This window comes from Electrophorus electricus, chromosome 4, assembly GCF_041902795.1.
Source record: "Electrophorus electricus isolate QZ-2024a chromosome 4, ASM4190279v1, whole genome shotgun sequence".
NCBI classification, from domain to species: Eukaryota; Metazoa; Chordata; class Actinopteri; order Gymnotiformes; family Gymnotidae; genus Electrophorus; species Electrophorus electricus.
In genome coordinates this window covers 1,436,903-1,464,003 of record NC_137500.1, presented here as the reverse complement: position 1 = coordinate 1,464,003, position 27,101 = coordinate 1,436,903, and the positions used below count along the sequence as shown (strand labels likewise).

The window sequence follows — 27,101 nt, the reverse complement described above, 5'->3', positions numbered from 1 at the left end:
AGAGAAGAGAAGGGGGTCCAATACTGAGCCCTGTGGAACACCAGTGGAGAGTCTACACGGTTTGGATGTGGATCCTCTCCATGTCACCTGATAGGACTGTTCCTCCAGATAGGACTGAAACCATCTCCAAGCAGAGCCAGTCACACCAAGCCTGGAAAGAACAGAGAGAAGAATGTTGTGGTTCATTGTGTCAAAGGCTGCTGAAAGGTCTAGAAGAATCAAACAGATGACTGTTTGGCAGCTTTAGCAGCATGAAGTTTCTCAGTCACCGCTATGAGGGCCATTTCTGTAGAATGTGCCAGTTTGTAGCCAGACTGATTGGGATCATGCAGCTGGTTTTGGGTGAGGAAAAGAAACAATTGATTATAAACTGCTTGTTTGAGGGCTTTTGAGAGGAAAGAGAGAAGTGATACCAGTCTGTATTTGGAGCTGTCAAGTGTGGCCTTCTTGAGGATTGGTATCACCCTATGTGACATCATTCTGAAAGAATGTGCAGCCAGTTATCCACAGCAGTTTTTCATAGAGATCTGGCTTTTGATTGTTTGATTGATTGATTTGGTTAGTTGTTTGTTTATACAGGTTTTCTCTTTCTCTCTCTTTCTCTCTCTCTCTCTCTCTCTCTCTCTCTCTCTCTATCTCTCTCGCTCCACCAGTTGTTTATACATTTGAGAAGAAAATGTGACTGACCCAGGCAAACTGACCCTGCCCTGCTTGACCACAGGCTTCTACCCTAAATATGTGATGATGAGTGTGAAGAAGTACCGCACCTCCCTGCATGAAGAGCTGATAACATCCTCAGTAGTCAGACCCAATGATGAAGACACCTACCAGCTGAGGAAGAGTGTGGACATCCTGGAAAATGATGAAGCAGATTATGACTGTTATGTGACTCACTGCAGTCTCACAGCACCAGTAATTAAAAAATGGGGTAAATATATTTGTCACACTGAAAACTGTATTCATGAGTTTGAGAAGATGTTGGATTGTTAAAGTATTTCACTTTTGCAAACTGCATAAATCATATCAGACATACTGAGCTCCAGTGAGAAATACTGATGATGAGATGAGACAATACATTACATTCAGAACATTTCACTTGCATCACTGTTCATGAAATGTTGTTGTATTATAATAAGATCATATATTACTTTACTAACTACAGATGGAAAACACAATGACTCCACAATGAAAAACACTCTGATCAGAGCTGTGATGTGTGGAGTTGTGATTATGGCAGTTGTGGCCACTATTGTGATTGTCCATAAAAAGAAAAGGATGATTGGTGAGTGGCTATAAACTGCTTCTGCTGAAGGTAAAATTGCTCACGTCTCTAAGATGCTGCTGACACTGCTGCTGTGTCCAGTTAATCATAAAACCCTGTGAGGTTAAATGTGTGGGTGTCTGCTCTCCTGTTTTGTATGAGAGCTCCAGTGTACAAGTTACAGTAATTCATGACTAAGGTTTTAATTCTCTTGAGATAAGGTAAAGTGTGTAATGTAACATGGGGAGGCTTGGCAGGATGCAGAAGAGGAGCCATGAGACATACGACGAGTTTTATTTTTGAGACATGGAAGGCAACAAAGCACTAAAGCTATTGTGGGATCAAACACTGACAATGCTAACGTTTACACAAAGGACTTATATACACTCACATTAACAGCACAACAAGGATCAGGTGTGGAACATGGGGGCATGGCCAAACGGAGGAACACACACACGGGTAGATGTTTGGGGGGAGGGGCTGTACCGTGACAGAGCCCCTCCCCAACGGTGCGACTCCCGGCGAGCCAGCCTATCAGGCTATGGCCCCTAAACCAACGCCGACTGAGCTAACCAACATGGGCCAGTGCGAGCAGGACAGCGGGGGTGAAGGACAGGGACCAGAATAATAACAGACACAGAGACGCTCACACTGATGGGCACAGGCACAGACACAAAGGGAGACAAAGCGATGGATACATTAAATGTGACTGGGACTGACACAGTGACTGGGACAGGTACGCGCTCATAATTAAACAACAGGTTATGAATAAGTCCAGGAAGCTGGCAGGAGCGCCTGCTTGTCTCCCATTCATCGGCTGGCTCAGAGTCTGATTCTGCTGTGGGTGTTCGCGCTTCGCTGAGTTGGGTGGCGGTGGCTTTTCTGGCTTTGGGGTACATGCCTTAGGAAGCGCACCAGTGGTTTTGCCTGTCTCTGGGGTGGGCACTGGTGATGCCTCCTTTTTGCCTCCTTGAGGCTTGTGCGCAGGCACACGAGCCCTGGGGCTGTGTTGCCCAGGTGAAGGAGTGTCCTCAGATGATGATGGCACCATCTCTTTTTGAGTCACGCGGGGCAGCTTGCTGATACTAGTGTGATGTGCCTTGGGAGCTGGAGGCTCTTTGCTCTCTGAATCTGCTGACCATGTGTCCATCACAGACAGGGAATCCTCTACCTCCATTATGGAATTCTCCAAACAGTCGACCTCTGAGTCTAACACATGGGTAAATTTTGGGCGGAGGGGCCATACCGTGACATGTAATGGTACTTATGGGAGTGATGTGTAGATCCATTAGTTTGTTCCTTTAATTAATAAAAATATATCCTCGTATATTTTTACTGTGCAACTGCAGGGGCTCAACACCTAACTGACCAAGTTATTGTATAAAATAAATTTATTTATATAATAAATAAGTTGCATTATTTATATAGTAAAAAAGTTTATTTATGTAATCAACTAATCTAGCTTAAAGGACATTTAGACATTTAGAAAATGTTCAGTGGCTGTAACTTTGGACTTTTGGGGCTGAATCTCACTCTTTTCTGGTTAATTGTATAGTTTGAAAAGGACAAATTTTCCTCTGTTTTTTTTCCCCCATCCTTATTTTAATTCTTAACAAACTTAACAAATTCTCCCCCACATTCTGTGGCTACTCTTTCTGACTAGTAATGTTTTTCAACATTTAAAACATTTTGGACTTTTATTTTGAATAAATGTTGTGCACTGTAGCTTACCTGTGGTCACACATGTCTGGCAATGTATCTCATGAGTAACAATCTGAGCACAGTTTCATATAGAAGATATTTAATTCAAGTCTGGGTATTTTCTCCCATATGTGGAAACATTCGTGGGTCCTAAGAGAAACCCTCTCCCTTCACAGTCAAGAATGAACAAGATTGAATGAAGACCCCTTAATTTAATCAGGGAGAACATTCAGTAAATACAAAACAATAAATAACTATATACAGGAAAAAAACATTTAATTTTAATTTGTGTGAGTACATAAGTAAATCTTTAATTATATAAAGTAGTAATTTTCTAGAACAAGTGTCAAACTGCGTGACAAAATGCTTAGTGATTGTATTGCCTGAGTTTTGCTCCGTTGTGTGTATTGTGGGTTTTGTGCATGTTCCTCTAGTATCTCTGGCTGCTGTTGTTCACTTGCACTTGTACTCCTGCTCACATCTCTGCATGGTCTCACATCCCCTACATATCTGACCTTTAACACCCTCACTGCCCTGCCTGTGCGCTTATGTCCTCTGACGCTGGTCGTCTCTCCATTCCTAAATTCAGACTGGTCTCTGCAGTGGGCAGATCTTTCAGTGTCTTGTCCCGGAAACTAATGATTACCGTAATCACTCCGTCTCTGCGCTGCACTTTACTGGAGGAAAGTGATAAAATGCTGAGAAAAAAAGATTAAACTTTTTTAAAGGAGTAAACAGTTGCTAAAACCTTTTCCCCCTCAATTTCTGATTGTGTTTCTGATTGATCCTGTAGTTTTTTTGATTTGTTGACTGTCCTATGGTGTACATTTTATACTTGGATTATGTAAAGTGACTTTGAGTATAAGGAAGGTGTTATGTAAATTAAATGTTACTATTATTTTTATTTTCTGGCTTCTAATAATGTCTTTAAACATTTTTTAATAACATGAACCAAAGTGAATATCTGATATGAAATGGGAAGATTATTACAGTTTTGATTTTGAAAGAGTTTGTCTGTTTCTGGACATTTGTCTTCAACTTCATCAGGTTGCACAATATAATAAATAAATAAAGATATAACATAAGAGATCTACATACAAATCCGACATAAAATCACATAGGATCTCATATCAGATCCAAATATAAATACAGTCAGAATAGTTGTCATGCTCCCTTGCCTGAACTCCAACTCCCAGCATTCATCTGTTGTCAGCTCTCCTGTCACTCAGTCTGGTTCTGCCAGTCATCACACCCTCATCAAACCTGCATTCCCGGATTACTGATTATTCTCACCTGTTTCTAATTAGTTCTGTCTAATTATACTCATCTGTTTCCCTTTGTTCTTTGTGAAGCATTGCCATGACATGTATGTGTGTACTGAATGTTAGCTCTGCTTGTCTTTCCAGTTTATAGCTTGTTCTGTTTTTGGAATTATCGTATCAGCTTTGTCCCTATCTGCTGGTTTGCTCTATAAGACTGCTAACTGGTACTGTGAACTCAGGACTGATTATCGATTTGTTCTATTGTTGACTCCTCGAGTTTTGGATAACTATATTGTGGCTACAGACCTCTGACTGTTACATTACCAAACCTGAATTGTGCTTTTAAATAAAAACAACTCTACATTTGCAAACGTCTGTCTCAGACGTTTGCTACATTTTCCTCAGAAAAAGTCCTTAAGGGATAAGCAAATTCTTAGAAATATTTTTTTGTGACTCATGGTACTCTAGAACACTCCAGAAAGGAGCAGATCAAATTCAACACACAGGATCAGTAGGGTCCCCTATGATTTGCTGGGCTTTCTTCCTACTAGACAAATATATATCTCACATTGCTCTTTTTGTTGTTTACATATAATTTTCCCAGCCATATTCACAATCCTTGGTCTGTGCAAAAAGGCTTGAGGGAAGAGGCATGAAATGCTCAGGAAACTCAAACCACATAGAGGTTGACCAAACAGGTGACCTCAATGATCCGTTCCCAGAGAGTGGAAGGGCCAACATCCCTAGGAAACACTCATACAGGATAAGCCTGTGATGTGGGGAGTGATGTGGGTAATTCTGAGCATATTTTGTGCTGTGTAGGGAGGTGCTCCATGTCTCTGGATGTTCTTGACATTACATATGTAGTAACTTTCCTAATTTCTGGTTCACCCGCTCCACTTGGGCACGCTGGAGTATTAGGCTGTGGCTGATAACTAGAGTTCATGCTCACCATCATGTTGAGGTGTCCAGGAGTTCTTGCTAGATCTGCTATATAAATTGTACCTCTTGGTCCAAGATGATGTCCTCTGGCAGTCCAAACTGGTGAAAGAGCTGCAGGAAGACAACAGTGCATTGGTAATTGATGCTGGCGCAAACAGTGCAGGAGGCCATGTGGTTGATTACATCTCAATGGAGAGCCACCAATACTGAGCTGTAAGCCGCTGGCCTGGGCAGTGTCGGTGAGATCTGGCCCGTGTGATGGCCTGGTCCAGATCCCACCTGATGGCTTGCAGGAAGGAGGCAGGATGGCCTCCCTGCTGGTGGGTCCAGCCTCCAGGTCAAAGTGCATGAACAGGGCATCCGCCTTGGTGTTTTTGTATCCTGGCTGATAAGTGATGGAATAGATGAAGCGAGAAAAGAAGACAGAGCACCTGGCCTGGTGAAAGTTGAGATATTTGGCGATTTGGAACTATTGGAGGTTTTTATGGTCAGTCAAAGGGGTGTTGAGCACTCTCTAACCAACGCCTCCACTCCTTGAATGCTAGCTTTATGGCCAGCAGCTCTCTGTCTCCCACTCTCTTGGTCCTCTCCACAGGGATCAGTTTCTTAGAATAGTAGACCAACGGCTTAAATGGCTTAAGTTTGGGGTGTTTCCAGAACACTGAGACAGCACCACTGAGACTCCAACATCAAAACGACAAAGGGCCTATCAGGGTCAGGATGATGGAGGACCGAGACAGTTGCCAAAGGCCTCTTCTGCCACTGGACTCCACTCCAGCTAGTTGTTTCCTCCATGGAGTTGGTTTGTAAGAGAATGGGCCTTAGTGCTAAATCCCCTAATTAAACACCGGTGGAAGTTGGCAAATCGCAGTAAGTGCTGTAGATCACTTTAGCTGCCTGTATCCATACACTGGTTGCATTTATGAGGTAGCTTATGGAGATGACCTCACACAGATGGAACTCTCCTTTGCCCAGAGTACCTGGCAAATTTCGCAAACATCTTGGTCTAGGGAAAAGGAATATACCAGTATGTTGTCAAGGTAAACAACGATGGATATACCCAGATCTCATTAATCTTCTGAAGTCTCAGGGCATTTTCTCTGTTTTTGCATACTTTCTTAAATTTACTTTAAAGGTTCTTACTTGTGATACCCATATGTTTCATGTGAAAATGTTCAGACAAATCTCAGCTCTATTCCTAATGAGGTACCATTTGACCTAGAGCACTATATAAAGAAATATCAACTGTTTTGATGTTGGAAATAAAATCAAACTGTGACCCAAACTTTTTGGGCCACAAATGTAGTGAAATATATGAATAAAGTAGTATAGAAATGTGTAATAAATGTTTAAAATGATATTTTGTACAATCATTTATTGAGTAAAAGTGTGGTCTGTCACATTACTTTCACCAAATCTTAGCAGGACTGACATAAAATATGACTGAACAATGACGTTAAATTAGATATCAAGCCTTACAGAATATCAAAATATAAAGCTTCATGTGTACAAGTGAAAAATGAACATTATAACTATAACCAAAATATGCCAAAAAACAGAAAAGTCTCATCTGCACAGTACAGTATTCAGCATAGCCAAAACATGTCAGTCCATCCATATACTAAACTACCTTTCACACTAAAACGTCTACAATGTAAACCTTTGCTATTTGACATTTAAGTTTCTCAAACAAAAGTCATGACTATTGTATTACAAATCAATTTCACGAATTATGCAAAAAAGCAGCAATGAGGATATTTCACCAGGAGGGCATTAGGAAATCTGTGGTCCCTTCAAGCCTTCAGCCTGCTGTCCTTCTATACGTAGAAGACACTGAGGTGGAGGTGGAGGGGTAAATGTACTCCTGCTCTAAGGCCTGCTGAATATACTGCTCCATCACTCGGTTTTCCTACTGAGATAAAGGGTAAACCTTACACTGAGGGCAGGTTTTATCCAGTAGTTTGACGGAGCAGTCGGTTTTTCTGTGTGGAGGAAGCTGTGTGGCCTTTACTGGGCTGAATACCTCAGTGAGGTCTTGATAGGGAGCTGGGATGGAGATGTCAGACTCAGCGCTGGACTCTTGATGGAGGTGAACTGGGAGGGCAGGACCACTGAGGTGAGGCAGTGATGTGGCAATGGGGTGAACATTCAAGAATGTTGTTGCTCTGCCAGTAAATGAGGGGGTGGTGAGTGTGTAACCAGGGTAGTCCTCAACTGATGGGATGAGAGGTGTGTAGTGAGTAGTGTAGTGTAGTGTGTGTAGTGTAGTGTAGTGTAGTGTGTAGTGTAGTGTAGTGTAGTGTAGTGTGTAGTGTAGTGTAGTGTAATGTAGTGTGTAGTGTAGTGTGTAGTGTAGTGTAGTGTAGTGCGGTCCTGGGCAGGAGTAGGTGTGTCCCTCCTGCTGGACAACCAGCCTACCGTGACAAGAGGGGGAATCGATAACTAATAAAGAAACGTGTTCTGTATGGAGGGCGCTGGTCTATGATATGATAAGATCAGAAAAGACTTTATTATCATTGTACTTGTACAAGAAAACAGGTAGCTCACAGCATCAATAAAAATAATAAAATAATATAATAGGAATAGAATGGCAATTTAAAAATAAACATTTGCAGGGCTTCATATGTATACAGCAGACATGGAAAGTGCAAAAATGATGTGTGAACAAGAAGTGTAAACAGTGAGGTGAGTGTAGGAATATGGAGGGTGTTGTTAAACATGTTCTCTTTACTAAGAATAAGGTTTTTCTTATTTAGTTCATTTAATCAGGCTAATGATACACTCACCAGCACAAGAGGAATGAATGTTAGGTGGTGTTAGTGTAGCTGCAGGGAGAGTGAGCCACCAACCTGGACAGCAGGGGGCGACATAGTCCACCTCAGCAGGACTAGAGAGAGAGAGAGAGAGAGAGAGAGAGAGAGAGAGAGAGAGAGAGAGAGATCGAGCGAGTGAGAGAGAGAGAGAGAGAGAGAGAGAGAGAGAGAGCAAGAGAGAGAGAGCAGTGGGGTGTAACTCAGATTTGCATTACCAGGGCTGAGTGATTCTCTTTCTCCCAGAATAGAGCCACAATTTCACCAGATGTTCTGGTCTGTTCAGATAAGCTCACTCAGGCACAAGAAACTGTCTGGTAACATTAATAAAGATGTTTGTCTCTTACAAAAGAGCAGACAATGTCCAAAATGAAGCTTTATTTCAGTGGAAGTAACAGAAATGCCAGGACACAAACAGAGCTGCTGCATTCTGTTCTCCTGCACTGGTCAGAACTCCCTCCTGCACCTCTGAGACGTCCACAGTCCAGCTTACCACTCACCGAGTTTAGTGCCTCATCCACAAGTCAACCATAGAGATACATTCTAATGAAGCTGTCATTCAAAAACCGCTTTGACTTTATAGTGACCACACACACACACACACACACACACACACACAACTAAGCTTCATATTTTATCTTTAATCTTTAATTATTTTTCCCATCTCCACCTAAACTAATATTTAATGAATGTTAATAATCTAGTATGTTTTGTATTGTCAAAAAGGTGCAGAATACCTCAGTTGATTTGCAAAATAATTTATCCAATAACATGACAATGACAATGTGTTTCATCTGCTCTGCATCCACTTGGTCTCCTGCTGTGATGATGGTGTGTAGTCTGTCTAACGTGAGTGTGGACTCTGAAGATGGTGTGTATTCTGTCTAATGTGTGTGTTTAGACTGTGATGTTGTAAGGACCCAAGTTGCCATGGCGATGGAGGACTCCATTCTGTGTGATCACAGCTACATTGTGATGTTACCACCACGTTGGCCCTGGACATTCAAAAATATTTCTATGGCCAGTGATGTTTCTCCCACTTCTTACATTTGTCAGGTTAAGTCCAGATAACAATGCGTTGACCTGATAGAAACGTACATGTAAAAAGGTTGCGTGCAGCAAGCAATACTGAGGAGAACACATCACATGAATACATTACATACTTTGGTATATTTATGCTGCAGGTCTTTTACTTAAAGACAGATAAAGTCACCAGTTGCATTTTATAGTGCTTAGACCTGATTGGTGAGTTCACAATTAATCACTCAAGTAATCATCCCAGTTAATCATCCCAAGTACATTTGACAGCTGTGTTTGATCAGTTGGTTCACAGGTGGGAGGTTTTGAAATGAAGTCATGTTAGATTTATATGTCTAATGTAGAGAAGTGTGTTGAATAGAAGGTGTGTGTGTGTGTGTGTGTGTGTGTGTGTGTGTGTGTGTGTGTGTGTGTGGTTTACAAAACCACCGTGCATACTGACGCAACGTTACATGTGTGGATAGTTGTGAAGAAAATTTAAAGTCTACTTACGTCCAACTGATAGTTTTGTTCCACCACCGAAAGTCCACCACAGAGCTACAATCTCGTTTACTGTCTGTACAAAAACCTCCTGATCTAAACATGCCGCTCTCGCCACTATTTACCGCGTAATATGTAGCTTCGATATTAATGCTTTGGAAAACTCATAAAGGACTTACCCAAAAGCTTTTTAGATTTTTAAAATAATAAAATAAAATACACACATATATTTTATTATTAGATAAATTACGTCGTAATAGCTGTTGCCCCGTAAACCACATTAAATGCAACCGCAACAAGTTTTTAAGTCTGCATTATTATCAAACATCAAACATGTCGATTATGATTTCAGAAAATACCAACTTTTGTATAAGCAGTGAAAGTTACTTACGTCCAATTGAGAGTTTTGTGCCGCCACCAAAAGTGTACCACAGTGATATGAAGTCGTTCAGTGGTCGTACAAAAACCTCCTGCACTAAAGAAGCCGCTCTCCCTCTTTGCGTTTTAGAAAGCCTTTTTCAAAACAATAGTGAACTGCTACAATTTTTACTTTTTAAAATATGCAAGAAAATATCTAGGCATTAAAAATAAATTAACTAATTTTCTTGCAGCTCATATTTTTCCGTTTGCTCGTTTTTCGAATGTTAAAATTAATCTTAATTGGTATTATCGAAATAACTGTACATTAAAAAGTTTATGGAAAATTAATATAAAATAACCTTTTGATACAATTTTTTTTGGACGTATCAATATAACTTTACAGAATCAATGATCAATGCTGAGAAAAGTAGGAGGACTAATGAAAGCATTCTATCTGAACATTGTAAATGTACTGTGAATTTCTGCTAAACAACCGAATAATGATCCAATAAAATCTTTGTATATTTAATACCTTGTTTTTGTTTGGCAGCATCTTCAGTACAATCAAATATGAAACCAGACAAAAAATCAACAAAACAGTCACAGAGAGTGACACTGTAAACAAAAAAAATTAAGATGCATTGAATAATGTGAGACTGCCCTCCACTGGTTCTTGACAAAACACTACAACGATCTGAACGTCCAGACTGCCTGAGTCATTGTATTAAGAACTTGATCAGGAAAAGTAGCATACATTGAAAATACTCAATTTTGCTCTAATATAAGTAAATGAAAATATAATTAAGAAGCTTAAAACTGAATTTAAGAAAATATGCAAAAACAGAGGCAATGCCCTGAGATTTCAGTGGGTTAAACATATTATCCAAGTATACAAGCTGATCCAGGATCAATGTATCTGGTTGTAAATGCAGTCCCGTTACCTCACAGAAAACCAGTGAAGTCCCCGGGAAACAGGAGTGTTTTTACTGTCACGAAAGAGCGCACTTGATAGCTGCATGTCCAGCTTTGATGCATAAAAATATACGAAATGTAAATGTGGTCAATGTGTTTTTGTTTATTGTTTAATTGTTGTCATTTAATTAATCATTTAATCATTTCTGTCACTGACCCTACTTAGACTGGGTCGTAACATCTGTTTCAGCAACACAGAACTCCATGTGCTTCAGAACCCTGGACAGCTCCCACAACAGAGCTGATGAGACCCAGGTGAAGCTCATCACAGAGACACTCCTGAACTCACCCAATCCACTGATCTCCAATCAGCCCAGAGCCAGATGAAGAGCCAGCTGTACTGAGGGAGGAACTGCAGTTGTCTCACACATTGCTCATCTTCTTCTCAGAGGCAGAGAGCCAGTGATCTCCAAATGTGCAGAGAACTGAATGAAGAGCCACATTTACAAAACACATCAGACTCTTACCCACACCTGGCCAAATATATAGAGTTTTCCTGATATATTCTTCTGTGTTTACTGTTTGTCCTACAATGTATTGAACAGAAATAGCAAAGGTCACATTGCACTACAGAAACCAATAGAAAGAAACAATAAATACTGTTACGACCCCGTCTAGGCTGGGAGGGTTTTGAGTATTACTACAGTAGAAATGAGTAATGGAATGAATAACCAGACAAAGATGACAGCAAACATCTAGTGTATTTAAATGTTTTTGGTGTTTAAAGACAAGAAACTGGTGCAATCGCATCAGGAGTGACCAAGGCCAACACAACAAACAAAACCACACTAGAAACAAAACGACGACCGACTAAGCTAACAAAAAGAAACTGACACTGACTACACTGTTAGAACAAAGATAAAGCCACACCCAAACACAATGGCAGCCCTCCCTGCCACCAGTGTGTAACTATGGACAGGACAAGACATACATACAAGATACAAGAAACTATATTATCCAGCAATCAACCAAAGGGGCAAAACCAACCGTAAATCAAGGAGAAAATCCAAAGTCATACACAAACACAAGCTCAAAAATGTAGCGACAAGTCAAAACCAACAACACCAAACTCTTCTCCCATGAGCCCTCAAGCCAAGCCCTTTGTCTCTTCCTCGTCCTTTTATTTTGATCCTCTGCTCACTGGAAAACCGGGTGTGGATCAGGATGGGTGTGGATCAGGATGGGTGTGGATCAGGATGGGGGACACCAGAGAGGAAGAGGCAAAACCTGGAACACAGAAGGCAGATATACAGGCGGACATAACAATACCTTATTACAAGAGCCTGCTGATCATGTAATTAAAACAGAGGTAAACTTCCCTCCTTGCACTGTTTGGCTTATCATTCATGTTGGTCTCATTTTGTAATAAACTGTAGTTGGATCTTCACAGTGACTCTGGGCCAACATTGTTACAGGGATGTAACCTGCTATGGGTAGAGAAGATCTCACCATGGAAGAGCAGATGAGTAGCAGCCTGTGTAGAGTACAGACGCTTGTTGTCTACTATGCACAGTCTTATACAATGGAAAAAGTCATTCATCTAAGTTGAATAAGTAGTGTTTGGTACATCGAACTGACATACTGTGAATCTCAAACACTGTTTACTCCTCTTTCAAATACAAATCGCATATAAGCAAAACAAGGTCGTAAAATGAGCCAATTCCAAAATCTTAGAATATTGCACAACAGTCTTGACTCATGAATATTTATGCTCCTAAAATTTGCATACACCAGCCCACATTCTAGCCCAGGTGACATTACCATCGACCTGCACAGTCAAAGCTTCAGCAGTTCTGCAGGTGTTGTGAAGAACAAAACAATGACAACAGACCAACAATGAAAATGGCAGATTACATACAAAAATGTACCATTCCAGGCTCTGATGATGATGTCACACCCTTCTCAAGGAACCACACTGTTAATGGGCTTTGTTGTTTTCATATTTAACAGGATTCCAGACAACTTTCATTCAAATTTGTTCGTTTACTCTGCAGATTTTACTCCAGAGAATTTTCCAAGCATTTAAGTATTATATTTACATTTTTGTCATTTAAAAACATAAATGTGTGAGTGATTTACAAAAGTGCCAGTACAATATGGAGCAGCGTCACTCGGTGTATGACACTGAAGAGAGAGGCAGTTCCAGTTTTTTTGGCATCATGATCTCAACCACAACCTGTAAGCAGCCAGCCCTGCTGTGTGATTCTTTTACACATTTTGTTGCTTTAAGTCAGATCATCTTAAATAGACAGTTTCATAGTGAGCTGACAACGTTAATTTACTTCATGTTGTTGTCGAGATCAAAAGCGAGTAGCTAATATTAGTAATGTTAAAATAGTAAAAAATAGCAGTTAAATAGTAATGTCCATCTATCTTATTTACACAGAAGTTCAATTTATTTTCCTGCCATTTAAAGCTGTCATTTAAATCCACAATAGAAGATGATTCTTTGTCAATTCCTGTCAGGTAAATTTTAATTCATATTTCATCAACAAGACAACTCAGAAGATAACTAATTTGGTTGTTAAAAATATCAACTCTGTAGCTAACTACAGCCAATCAGAGCAGAGCTCTTTAAAATATTCATGAGCCCATCAGTAAAGGGAAAACAGAATGTCTCATTCTTGTGCCACAGTGTGAGAGGGGGCACTTAGAGCTGTAATGTTCATCCTGGGAGGGAGGACTCAAGGTAACTCACTGCTTTACCTCTGTGGTGAACTATCACTGTGACACAGATCTACTATTCTTATTTAAAAAACTATTCACAGGGTTAGTACTACTATATAATAGCATATGTACAGTTAATTGTTAACTTTTTTGTGTTTTGTATTCATTTTTTTAGGATCCAGAGGTCAGGTAACAGTGACTCAGGATTCAGTGAAATCTGCTCTTCCAGGAGACACAGTCACCATCAGCTGTAGAACAAGCCCTGCAGTGTATTATCACAGCAGCTATGGTCATATTTTAGCCTGGTACCTGCAGAAACCTGGAGAAGTTCCTAAACGCCTGATCTACAGGGCTACTAGCTTACAGTCAGGAACTCCAGCTCGTTTCAGTGGTAGTGGATCTGGATCTGACTTCACTCTGACCATCAGAGGAGTCCAGACTGAAGATGCAGGAGATTATTACTGTCAGAGTTTACACAGCATTGGTGGTAACTGGCTGTTCACACAGTGTTAGAGAGTCGTACAAAAACCTCCCTCAGTCAGACTGCACAGAGACTGCACTGCTGCAGCTGGGACCTACTGCAGGTGTAGAGGGGGAGGATGTGATACAGCACAATAACACACTCTGTGGAGGAGAGGAACCACAACACACTGACTCACTACTGAACACACTGACTCAGTACTGAACACACTTAACTCTGAAGAATCATAAAGCCATAATATTCACAGTTTTCCAGGTACCATTATCAGCACATTACTTGTAGCTAAGATGCTTTGTTAATAATAATTGAAGAATTATCCATTTGTAGAATATTTAAATGACCATTGATTCTGAACCTGTTGGGTAACTGAAACTCTAACACGTATAGCTTGATATTGTTTGTTATTGTTTGTTTCACATTTCTAGGTATCAGCACTGATACCTGTATTCTACCGCATTCTAGTTCATTGGTATATTGGACTCTACTGTACTGTACTAGGATGTGCTCTATGAGTAAATTACAAAGCACTTTTGTAAGTTGCTCTGGATAAGAGCGTCTGCCAACTGTCAGACATGTAAATGTAAATGTCTGTGTGTGTGTCTGTGTATGTGTGTGTGTGTGCGCGCACACATGTGAGTGCTAGAGTACTGAAAACACTGAACAACATAAAACACATAACCTCAAGGACTGAAGAATACTGGTATAGCGGATCCCATTTTACACTGCCTGTCACTACACAGTCTGGCCACAGGAGGGAGAGAAATCAGCACATCTGCTCTCCTCATCCTAGAAACACACACTAATTGTTATTCTCCAGTAGCTCTCTCAAAGCCAACAAAAAAGTCCCACTAGCAGCACCCCCAGCCATCTGAGCACTGTGGTCCAGTCCAAGAGCTCCACTAGCAGCACCCCTGACTGCCTGAGCACTGTGGTACATTCCTAGAGCTGTGCAGTAGAGCTTCCTTCCCTCTGTCCACTGTGCTGGAACAACCTGAGAGCTGACAGAAACAATGACAACTCTAGCAGATGCATGAGACCATGATGCTTACACCAAAGTCAGTTTGATCCTGAACTGTGTGTGAAGCACCTGGTTATAGAACTCTCTCACATGTGTGTGTGTGTGTGTGTGTGTGTGTGTGTGTGTGTGTGCAAATCACCTTGTTGAAGAACTCTTAAATAGCATGTGTATGTGTGTGTATCACCTGGTTAAACAGCTCTACTAGCATGTGTGTGTGTGTGTGTGTGTGTGTATCACCTGGTTAAAGAGCTCGCACAAACGTGTATGTGTGTGTTTCAGCAGTGTGTGTACTTTAAAACCTGATTAAAGAGCTCTCACTAGCATATACATCTGTAAAGCACATTTATGGCATGTACTTACAGAAAGGTGTTGGTTGTGATATTTACATTACTTGTAAAAGCCTCAAAGCAAAACTAAAAAAGTAACTGTCAGACAACAAACATGTCTGAATTGGATGTGTTTGGGGGAAGTGGCAGATATGGAAAATTATGCAAATTTAGTGTGTAGTGTAGTGTAGTGTAGTGTGTAGTGTAGTGTAGTGTGTAGTGTATTGTGTAGTGTAGTGTAGTGTAGTGTAGTGCGGTCCTGGGCAGGAGTAGGTGTGTCCCTCCTGCTGGACAACCAGCCTACCGTGACAAGAGGGGGAATCGATAACTAATAAAGAAACGTGTTCTGTTTGGAGGGCGCTGGTCTATGATATGATAAGGTCAGAAAAGACTTTATTATCATTGTACTTGTACAACAAAACAGGTAGCTCACAGCATCAATAAAAATAATAAAATAATATAATAGAAATAGAATGGAAATAGAAATATAAACATTTAGAGAGATACACATGTATACAGCTGACTTGAAAAAATGAAGTGTAAACAGGAAGTGTAAACAGTGAGGTGAGTGTAGGAAAATGGAGTGTGCCATTATGGGGGCATAAACTTGTTCTCTTTGCTAGGAATGAGGCGTTTGGTTTTTCTTATTTGTTCATTTAATCAGGGTAATGATACACTCACCACCACAAGAGGAATGAATGTTAGGTGGTGTTGGTGTAGCTGCAGGGAGAGTAATCCATCAAACTGGACAGCAGGGAGCGACATAATCCACCTCAGCAGGAATAGAGAGAGAGAGAGAGAGAGAGAGAGAGCGAGCAGTGGGGTGTAACTCAGATTTTCATTACCATGGCTAGGTGATTCTCTTTCTCCCAGAATAGAGCCACACTTTCACCAGATGTTCTGATCTGTTTAGATAAGCTCAGGCACAAGAAACTGTCTGTTAACATTAATAAAGATCTTAATTTCTTATAAAAGAGCAGACAATGTCCAAAATGAAGCTTTATTTCTGTGGAAGTAACAGAAATGCCAGGACACAGAACAGAATACAGACAGAGCTGCTGCATTCTGCTCTCCTGCACTGGTCAGAACTCCCTCCTGCACCTCTGAGACGTCCACAGTCCAGTTTACCACTCACTGAGTTTAGTGCCTCATCCACAAGTCACCCATAGTGATACATTCTAATGAAGCTGTCATTCAAAAACCTCTTTGACTTTATAGCGACTACATACACACACACACACACACACACACACACACACACACACACACACACACACACACACACACACACACAACCCTAAGCTTCATATTTCAGAAATGGATCATTTTTAAATCTTTAATTACTTTTCCAAGACTGTGTTGTTGTAAGGACCCAGGTTGCCATGGCAATGGACTCCATTCTGTGTGATTGTAGCCACATTGTGATGTTACCACCACGCTGGCCCTGGACATTCAAAATAGCTCTGTGGCCAGTGATGTTTTTCACTCTTCTTACATTTGTCAGGTGAAGTCCAGACAACATTGTGTTGACCTGATAGAAACGTACTTGTAAAAAGGTTGCGTGCAGCAAATAATACTGAGGTGAACACATGAATACATTACATACTTCCATATATTTATACTGCAGGTCTTTTACTTAAAGACAGATAAACTAGTAGAAGTGACATCGTGTTAGATTTCTGTGTCTAATGTAGAGAAGTGTGTTTAGTAGAAGTGGTTTGTGTGTGTGTAGTGATTTGATTAAAGTCTCAGGCTGAGACGTTTGCTTATAGTTCTGCTTTGCTTTCTGAGTGTCAGGTTTCACTAACTGTAAGTTATTTTTAATCATAGTGTGTAAAGAAACATAAAAAACTAATACAGAGACGCCACAGAGAGTATTTGGTAGACATATATTAATACAGAGAAGCCACAGAGAGTATTTGGTAGATGTGTAATAATACAGAGAGGCCACAGAGAGTATTTGGTAGACGTGTATTAATACAGGGAGGTAACTTTGCATGTGCAGCACCTGCTTCAGTGCTCTGGGAGTGTTTATAGTCCTGTGAGTTTAACACTTCATGACTGAGAGCTGCCTGCCCCAGCAACTTCACCCACAGCAACCATGACTTTGATCCCCATCTTCATCTGCACACTGGTCCTCTGGACTCAAGGTAGGATTTAAATAAGTTGAACGAATTAAATCAGATAAAATCACTTAAAGTCAGTGAATGATTAAATATTTTAATCGTAGATGGACATATTCCCTTTCTTATTCCTGCATTTTCTTTCATCCTGAATCCAAATGTCAGGCCATTGTAATTCTCTGATGTTCTGTCATGATTCATAATGACTTCATATTCATTGTTTTTTTCTCCAGAATCCATATGTCAGGTGACTGTGACTCAGACTCCTGCAGTGAAATCTGCTCTTCCAGGAGACACAGTCACCATCAGCTGTAGAACAAACCCTGCAGTGTATGATGATGACTGTCTAAACTGGTACCTGCAGAAACCTGGAGAAGCTCCTAAACTCCTGATCTACGGGGCTACTAGCTTAGAGTCAGGAATTCCAGATCGTTTCAGTGGTAGTGGATCTGGATCTGACTTCACTCTGAGCATCAGAGGAGTCCAGACTGAAGATGCAGGAGATTATTACTGTCAGAGTTGCCATGAGATCAGTGATAGCTGGGTGTTCACACAGTGTTAGAGAGTCGTACAAAAACCTCCCTCAGTCAGACTGCACAGAGACTGCACTGCTGCAGGTGTTGAGGGGGAGGATGTGATACAGCACAATGACACACTCTATGGAGAAGAGGAACCACAATAGACTTTCAACTAAACACACAAACTGACAAATGAAGATAGAATGTATCCAGTGTTATGCGAAGACTAATTACATGGCGCTGAATCTCACCGCTGTGCTACTGCCCATGTGTTAGCGGCACATTTGCTGAACTGGAGACTGGTGCAGTCTGTTAAACATATTATGGGTACATATTGTCTATTGCAGAACCCCAAAGTATTTACCATCTTTTCACAAAACCTTTTCATGACATATTTTATGTTGATATCACCTCTAAGAATGATGCACATATCAGGATTCATGGAGACACACAGAACCACAGCAATAGTGTCTCTGCTCCTGCCAGTGTCTCTCAGTCTCCAGGTTAAACTCCTGATAACAGGAGCAGGTAACAGTTAACCAGCTGGAGATTTGCTAAAAGGACATTACTGATGCAGCAGCTTCACTCTCACAACTACAGGAAGGACAGGAGTGTGTGTGTGTGTGTGTGTGTGTGTGTGTGTGTGTGTGTGTGTGTGTGTGTGAGAGAGAGAGAGAGAGAGAGAGAGAAAGAGAGAGAGAGAAAGAGAGAGAGAGAGAGCAGTGGGGTGAAGCAGATTTGCATTAACAGGCTTGAGTAGTTAGTTCCTTCCTAAAATAAAACAAAACTTTACCAGATGTTCATCTTTTATTAGCCAAACTCACTCAAGCACAACAAACTGCAGATCAGTGTTTCCTCATAAGAGGTGTAATGAATTTATACGTTGTAAAGTCATTGTAACAAAATGACGATGAAAACTCCATATAGACTGTTGACTTAGTTTATGTAACAACCTTGAGAGAGAACATGTGAGCACCCCCAGTCAAGTCTTACAGATACGTGCTATATCTGGACACAGGCAGACTCCTGCATGCTGATTGGTCCAGCCACCAAAACTCTTGCAGCTATTATAGCGCATGGCAGACAAACAGGACATTTCTTCAAATGATCTACTTACGTTATTCATACAGTTTTTTCACTTAAAGCCACCAACTGATTTTGAGATCGTACAGCTCCACTCCTCCTCCACTTCTTCCCAGGATTCTTTGCTAAGGGCGAGGGTGCTGCTGGGACCATCATAGCAGGTCTTGTATTCTTGTACACTGATAGGAGCCTCAAAGCGCTTTTATGGCTTATTCTTATCTAGAATATGTACTGCACAGTTTAACAGAATAAGTGTCAATGCAACTGCTGCAGTCAACTACAGAATAATGGTACTGTAGCCATAGACTCTAAATATGTATGATTTCCCATTGATAAAACAACATAAAAATCATGTTTCACATTAAAATCTATGATACATTTTACCAATACAGGTAAACAGCACTATAAAAGAAATACTTTAGTTACTTTACCAGAATTACATTTACATTTAGGTAAATTGCATTTACTTAAAACATCACTCGGATTTTCACTATCTGGTCAGTGTGTCAAGTGTCTGGGTCAGGGATAAAAACTTTAAAAATGTGCACATTCACTATGTTAGATTCAAATTCATTAAGGTGCATTTAAATGTCATGCACTTTCTGGTAAATTCCAAACTGCATTTCATTGCACTGTAATTACATTTCTGCTCTTATCCAGAGCGACTTACAAAAGTATTTTCTCATCTATTCAGAAAGTGCAACCTAACCAGTACAGTAGGTTATAGTCCAAGGTACCATTGAACTAAGATATCGCTAGATACAGTCAGTGCTAAAACCTTGAGAGAGTTACAGAATGAGCACAAGTACTATACCGATTATTAACATTAAATGCAATAAACTATGTGCTACAACAATTAGTAGGTTTGCTGTGTACAATGACAATAAATGTCTATCTATCTATCTATCTATCTATCTATCTATCTATCTATCTATCTATCTATCTATGAGAATAATGTAATTAATGCATTGAATTTCAGAATAATTATTTGACAATGTTTAATATTAAAAGTCCTCTACAGCGATTCCAATAAAGTCACTGCACATAAACCTCTTTCATGCTACAGTAATTGTACATAACACACAGGCTCACAATTCTAACTGCATTAAAATTAGTAAGTTTGTTCTGCACGTCTGATGGTCAGATATAGAGTACCCGTGTCTGATCTTTGCTTCTGATTTGTATGCAACCTAACAATAATAAAACAATCCCTCTGAGAATTTCAAAAATACCAAACCCACAAATAAAAATTAGTTTACTGTTATTGTAATGCTGAGCGGTAGTGAAGCGGACACCAGTGCGGGGAAGAGCGAGATTTATTAAGGGCAAATCCAAAATCAGAGTCGTTGTAGTAGTCCAGGGTCATAGAGTCAACACGAAGAGCATGAGAATACATGACAAAACAAACACACACAAAGGCAAACAGGGGAAGCAGGCTAGAACAGAGGCTAGGAAACACGAAGGCTGGAATCTGCTCTTCCAGGTGACACAGTCACCATCAGCTGTAGAACCAACCCTGCAGTGTATTATCACAGCAGCTATGGACATTATTTACACTGGTACCTGCAGAAATCTGGAGAAGCTCCTAAACTCCTGATCTACTTGGCTACTAGCTTACAATCAGGAACTCCAGCTCATTTCAGTGGTAGTGAATCTGGATCTGACTTCACTCTGACAATCAGAGGAGTCCAGACTGAAGATGCAGGAGATTTTTACTGTCAGAGTTACCATAGTGGTCCTGTGTTCACACAGGGTTAGAGAGTCATACAAAAACCTCCCTCAGTCAGACTGCACAGAGACTGCACTGCTGCAGCTGGGACCTACTGCAGGTGTTGAGGGGGAGGATGTGATACAGAACAATGACACACTCTGTGGAGGAGAGATGCCCCATCACACTCACTCACTACTGAACAACACACATCTATAGAAAATCATTCTTCTAGGAACCACAACACACTGACTCACGACAGTACAATGTTAGAATTGACTTTTATTTTGTATGTGTTTGGTATTACATCTGAAAAACTGTACAAGCTGTATGTAGAGGGTTGAGCATATTATCTATGTCCATGAGCTGATCCAGGATCAGTGTATCTGGTTCCTCTTCAGGCCTTCAAGATCTGACTGAGTCTTTAATCCGTTCAGACAGCTGCAGCTGAAAAAAATTATACACCATTTTTATTATTCCTCTGGAGAAGTCATCAATCTGCTGATGGAGCTCCTTCCAGTTTCCTCTGTTGTGTCCAGTTTACCCCTGTGTCTCTCTCCAGTTTACCCCTGTGTCTCTCTCCAATTTACCCCTGCCTCACTCCAGTTTACCCCTGTGTCTCTCTCCAGTTTACTCCTGCCTCTCTCCAGTTTACTCCTGTCTCACTCTCCAGTTTACCCCTGTGTCTCTCTCCAGTTTACCCCTGTCTCACTCCAGTTTACTCCTGCCTCACTCCAGTTTTCTGGTGCCTGTCCCCAGTTTATAATATAATAATTTGCTATATTAAGATTAGTAACACCTATTGTCATGAAACCTATAGAAACATACAACAGTACTAATAATTAGACTGTGATCTTCTGGATGGAGATCTCAGTGGTGTAACCCTCTGACTTCCAAGTGTCAGAGTGTAAACTACCCAAACATCTGCATGGTAGTCATAGTTGTGCACAGAAACCTCCTTCAGTTGTAGACTCAGAAATTGGTCTGATATCTGCTTATTAGCTGATAATAGCTGCTTTTTAGCTGCTAATTCTGCACTCAGTTCAATGCATCAACTACAAACCATTACAGTACTGGGCAGGTTTCTCTTTTTGTTAAATATCCCTTTTGTTTAATTTCATTAAAAGGCGGGGCAGTGGTAGCTCAGTAGTTAAGGTGCTTAACTTGTAATTGGAAGGTTGTTGATTCAAGCCCCACCACTGCCAAGTTGCTCTCAATTGCTTAAGTTGTAGTCAGTCATAATTCACTTTGGATAAAACCATCAGGTAAATGTAGGCAGCAAACCTCACTTGCTTTCTTCCAAATATTAACACAAACAGACTAAAACTGCACAGGAGAACATAAAACTAGTTTTCCCAAGATGAATCTCACCTCTTTGGCATAATAATAAGAATTTTCCTGCGTAATGAAATAACATAATAATACAGTAAGAAATGTCTCAGCAAACATGCAGAGATCTATAGTCATGCTAAAACTTGAAAAAATGAAAATGAAGGGAATATGTAGTTGCCCAATATAACACACACACACACACACACACACACACACACACACACACACACACACACACACACACAGATTAATCATATTCCAGGACCACAAATTCACAGTATGGTTCAGACCTCACCTGGAGTTATACAACATGTACAAGGATTTATGCAGCTAGTGGTCAAAACCTTGCTGTAACACACTGGAAATACAGTCAGTGATCCCAAAGCTAACAGAAGCAAAGTAAACAAAAGAAACATAAACAAACAACAAAAACCTTCAGCATGAGAAATCCACAGTAGTTAAAGACCCAAAAGCTCATAACCACAGCAACCATAAACTACACACAAAAGATACATAAAGATTAAAACACAGGATACATGGAAATGGAGGCAAAACACAAACTCCTTAAAGGAGAAAAAACACCTACACACAGGCACACACACACACACACGCATGCACACACAGGTGTGTGTGTGAGATGCATAATGATAATGTGATAATGAAAAGGATACATATCAAGTTTCAAGTTTGGTTTATTTGTCACATACATAGTCATACACGATATAACTCGTAGTAAAATGGTGGAGAGTGCTCTGTCCAAACTGAGGAAAAGAAAACAGGGGTGCGTAGAGAAATATAGATATTCTCTATATGTGAAATATATATATATGCAAAGATAAATATATATATTCTATGTATGTACAAAATATATTAACAATGTATGTACAATATATGTATATTATGATTATATACACAATGTACAATGTATATGGTTGTGTATATATGTACACAATCTACAGAATGTACAGATCCATTTTGTATAATAACATATCTACAGTTGTTGTGTAACAAGGTAATTGAATATAAATATATAGTTATACAGATATACAGTTATGTTACATGGTGGTGGTGGTCCCCACAGTTTATCAGTTTCCCTGATTCAGGGCCCAAATGGCCTGTGGGAAGAAACTCCTCTTCAGCCTCTCTGTCTTGGTCTTCAGGGAGCGAAAGCGCCTCCCTGACCTCAACAGAGAGAAGAGTCTATTGTTGGGATGGGTGGGGTCCTTCACAATCCTCCTGGCCTTGGTCTGGCACCGCTTGTAGTAGATGGTCTGCAGGTCAGGAAGTTCCATGTGAGTGATGCGCTCTGCTGAACGCACTACCCTTTGGAGTGCTTGTCTGTCCTGCTTGGTGCTATTCCCAAACCAGACTGTGATGTTCCCCGTGAGGATGCTCTCCATAGTGCAGGTGTAGAAGTTCCGCAGTACTTTGGAGGGCAGTCTGAAGTCTCTTAGGCGTTTGAGGTGGTAAAGACGCTGACGAGCCTTCTTTGCCAGGGAGTTGGTATGGCGGGACCAGGACAGGTCCTGCGAGATGTGAACACCAAGGTACCTGAAACTATCTACTCTCTCCACCGTGGTTCCACTGATCCTCACAGGTTGGTAGTGCCGCTCCTGCTTCTTGCTGCAATCCACGATCAGCTCCTTTGTCTTACTGACGTTTAGGAGGAGATTATTTTCCTGGCACCAGTTTTCAAGGTGTTTAATCTCCTCCAGGTAGGCCCTCTCGTCGTTGTCCGAGATCAGACCCATGACAACGGTGTCGTCAGCAAACTTGAGAATGATGGTGGAGCTGGAAGTGGCTGCGCAGTTGTAGGTGTACAGTGAGTAGAACAGGGGTTTAGGACACAACCCTGAGGAGCTCCAATGCTGAGGGTGAGGGTGGATGAGGCGCAGTTGCCCACCCGTACTGATTGTGGTCTGTCTGTTAAGAAGTTGGAGAACCAGTAGCACAGGGATGTATGCAGTCCTAGATCCCCCAACTTAGTAGTGAGTAGGGAGGGGATGATAGTGTTAAATGCTGAACTGTAGTCGACAAACAGCATTTTAACATAATTTCCCCTCCCTTTGTCCAGGTGAGTCAATGTAGTGTGGAGCAGATGTGCAATTGCATCGTCAGTGGAGCCGTTGTGGTGGTATTCAAACTGCAGTGGGTCCATGGAGGTTGGCAGTGAAGATGTGATGAAGTCTCTGACTAGCTTTTCAAAGCACTTCATCACTGATGTGAGGGCGACAGGGCGGTAGTCATTGAGGTCGGAGGGTCGAGGTTTCTTCGGGACGGGGACGATGGTGGATCGCTTGAGGCGTTTTCGCTACAGATATATCACAGTCTGAATACCTGTAGCAGCTCAACCACACAAACCACAGAGAAGGAGGAAGTCCTTTCTCCTAAGGAGTCCCCAGGTCAGGAATCCTTTCTCCTAAAGAGTCCCCACATCAGGAATTCCTTCCTCCTAAAGAGTCCCCACATCAGGAGGTACTTTCTCCCAAAGAGTCCCCACATCAGGAAGTCCTTCCTCCTAAAGAGTCCCCATATGAGGAAGTCTTTCCTCCTAAAGAGTCCCCACATCAGGAGGTCCTTTCTCCTAAAGAGTCCCCACATCTACCAGACAACTGGAGTGTTGTCTGTTCATGTGCTTCCACACATCCACTGATCTAAATCACCATTACAGAACAGAGACTGAAGGGCTGCTTCTGAACTGTACTGGATACACCTGCACCTCCACACTGAGGAACACAAGATTATCACAACATTTACATTTAACTCATTATGATGTAAAAGTGGGGACAGTTGCTCACATTAATGCTGTTGACCTGCAGGTGAAGAGCATGAGACAGTAGTTACGTCCTGTGTCCCCCTGTGTCATATGTATGTGTGTGTGGAGCTCTGTTCTCTCCAGTTAGTTTCCCCAGACCCAGTCCAGAGTTCCTCTACAGATCTTCATACTCACTGTCCAGTCCTGAAGCAAGGCCCTGCCCAGAGGAGGGATATAAGGAAGTGTTTTGGAGGAAGAAGAAAGAGAAAGATGATATTTTGCACATCTGGTTGTTCTAGTGACAGTTTTGATATTTGATTCAGTGCTTGGTCTCTTTCTCCCCTTACTCTGATTCTGAGCTTGTTTGATCCCTCTAACTTAGCCACTGTTGTAAATTTGTATATATTATTTATCTATTTGTATATAGTAGGTATGTATTTGTATATATTATGTATCTATTTGTATATAGTAGGTATGTATTTGTATATATTATTTACCTATTTGTATATAGTAGGTATGTATTTGTATATATTATGTATCTATTTGTATATAGTAGGTATGTATTTGTATATATTATGTATCTATTTGTATATAGTAGGTATGTATTTGTATATATTATTTATCTATTTGTATATAGTAGGTATGTATTTGTATATATTATGTATCTATTTGTATATAGTATGTATGTATTTGTATATATTATGTATCTATTTGTATATAGTAGGTATGTATTTGTATATATTATGTATCTATTTGTATATAGTATGTATGTATTTGTATATATTATGTATCTATTTGTGTGCTCTGGTAAGTAGGGAGTGGATGCCGTTGTGTTTGGGCCCTGGGTTTTATTGTCTGTGTTTTCACTTACGGGGTTACTGTAGTCTTATCTTAGTATAGGATCTTAGTATAGAATGCTATACTGCTAATAGAGAAATAATAAAATACCTACAATCTCACACTGAAATGGACAGAAGCATTCAAGTATGTGATTGTTCATTCATTCATTCATTTGCTGTCACGGCCCGAGTGCCGCAGGGCGTTGAGCAGGACGCACAGACTCCCTTGACGATGTGAAACATTTAATGAAATAAAACATAAACTACATGCGTGGCACTCACACATAATAACACTAATAGACAGGAACACACAAACAACAACGACAACATAAAATGGTACAAACGTTGGGTTATACTAACAGCGGCTACACACTCATGGACACTAACATTACACTAACACTAACAATGACCAACCATGAGGCCCACACTGACAGGGCTTTAAATAAACAGACATACACTCAACGTGAACCCCGTACAGGTGCGTGCCATCATGTAGGGGGCGTGACAACAAACGTAATTCCCCCCCAAACCACATGACTCGTGAAGGGGGAGCATTCTGTGACATTTGCTAAATACATTTTTTATTCATTATCTAATCTTACTTACTAAAGAAAATAATTTTTATTCAATCTTGATACTGTGTTATTGGCAATTATTTCGTTTTCCTTTCTAGATAATGTTCAGATATTAAATGAAGAACTGAAACTATTATCTAGTAATGTCAATACCAGTCAGAGTGAAAGAGAGCGAGAGCAGTGGGGTGAAACAGATTTGTGTTTACAGCCCTGAGAAACCTGCTCCTTCCCAGAATAGAACAACACTTTTTGCAGATGTTCAACTTACATTAGCCAAACTTACTCAAGCACAACATACCCCAGAACAACACACTCCAGTACAAAGAATCTTACAGTACAGATAGTGAATAATAAAATAATACAAGAACAGACCATGTTCAAATTGAAGCTTATTGCAGTGATAGCAAAACCCAAGAATCAAAACCAGCAGAGTGGTGAATTAAGAAAAAAGAGCATTCTTCAGACTATAAGCTCCATTGTTCAGGGCTGTATAAGTGTGTTACATCACATTACAGCTGACTGAGGTCATCATGGAAGATGGTAGAGCTCCTCCTCCTCTTCCCTAAATGCAGCACTAAGAGTCAGTGAGCTGCTGTGGCTGTAACTGCAGTTCTGTTCTTCTACTCTGGTCAGAACACTCTGCTTCACATCTTAGAAATCCACTGTACAACTCACCAGCGCCCCTTGTGGAAAGTATGTAGACCGCAGGCACAACAGAGATCCTGTACAGAGGAGCGATTGAGAGCACTGCACCACACACACGTTTAGAAATACTTACCTAAAATGTACTAAATACTTCTTATCATTCTCTCTAAATCTGTTAATCAGTTCCAGCAATAATCAGCACATT

The 27,101-nt window shown here is 40.7% G+C and overlaps 2 long non-coding RNA genes and 1 gene segment (V, D, J or C); 1 reads left to right on the top strand and 2 right to left on the bottom strand.

Moving 5' to 3' along the window:
• Positions 1-566: 566 nt before the first annotated feature.
• LOC145657390 (uncharacterized) lies at positions 567-6,210 on the bottom strand. Its single transcript, XR_014123025.1, has 2 exons — positions 5,177-6,210; positions 567-852 (listed from the first exon to the last, which is right to left on the bottom strand). It is a non-coding gene; the product is annotated as an uncharacterized LOC145657390 (long non-coding RNA).
• Positions 6,211-11,849: 5,639 nt separating this feature from the next.
• Positions 11,850-27,101, bottom strand: part of LOC118240937 (uncharacterized) — an 84,030-nt gene continuing 68,778 nt past the window's right edge. Inside the window, exon 5 of the long non-coding RNA XR_004775719.2 lies at positions 11,850-12,053. This is a non-coding gene — a long non-coding RNA (uncharacterized LOC118240937). The remainder of the gene's footprint in view (positions 12,054-27,101) is intronic.
• On the top strand, positions 13,488-20,842 carry LOC145657598 (immunoglobulin kappa variable 1-39-like). The segment is given in 5 exon segments: positions 13,488-13,515; positions 13,669-13,677; positions 17,675-17,771; positions 19,802-19,810; positions 20,578-20,842. Coding segments are annotated over 5 exon segments (366 nt in total).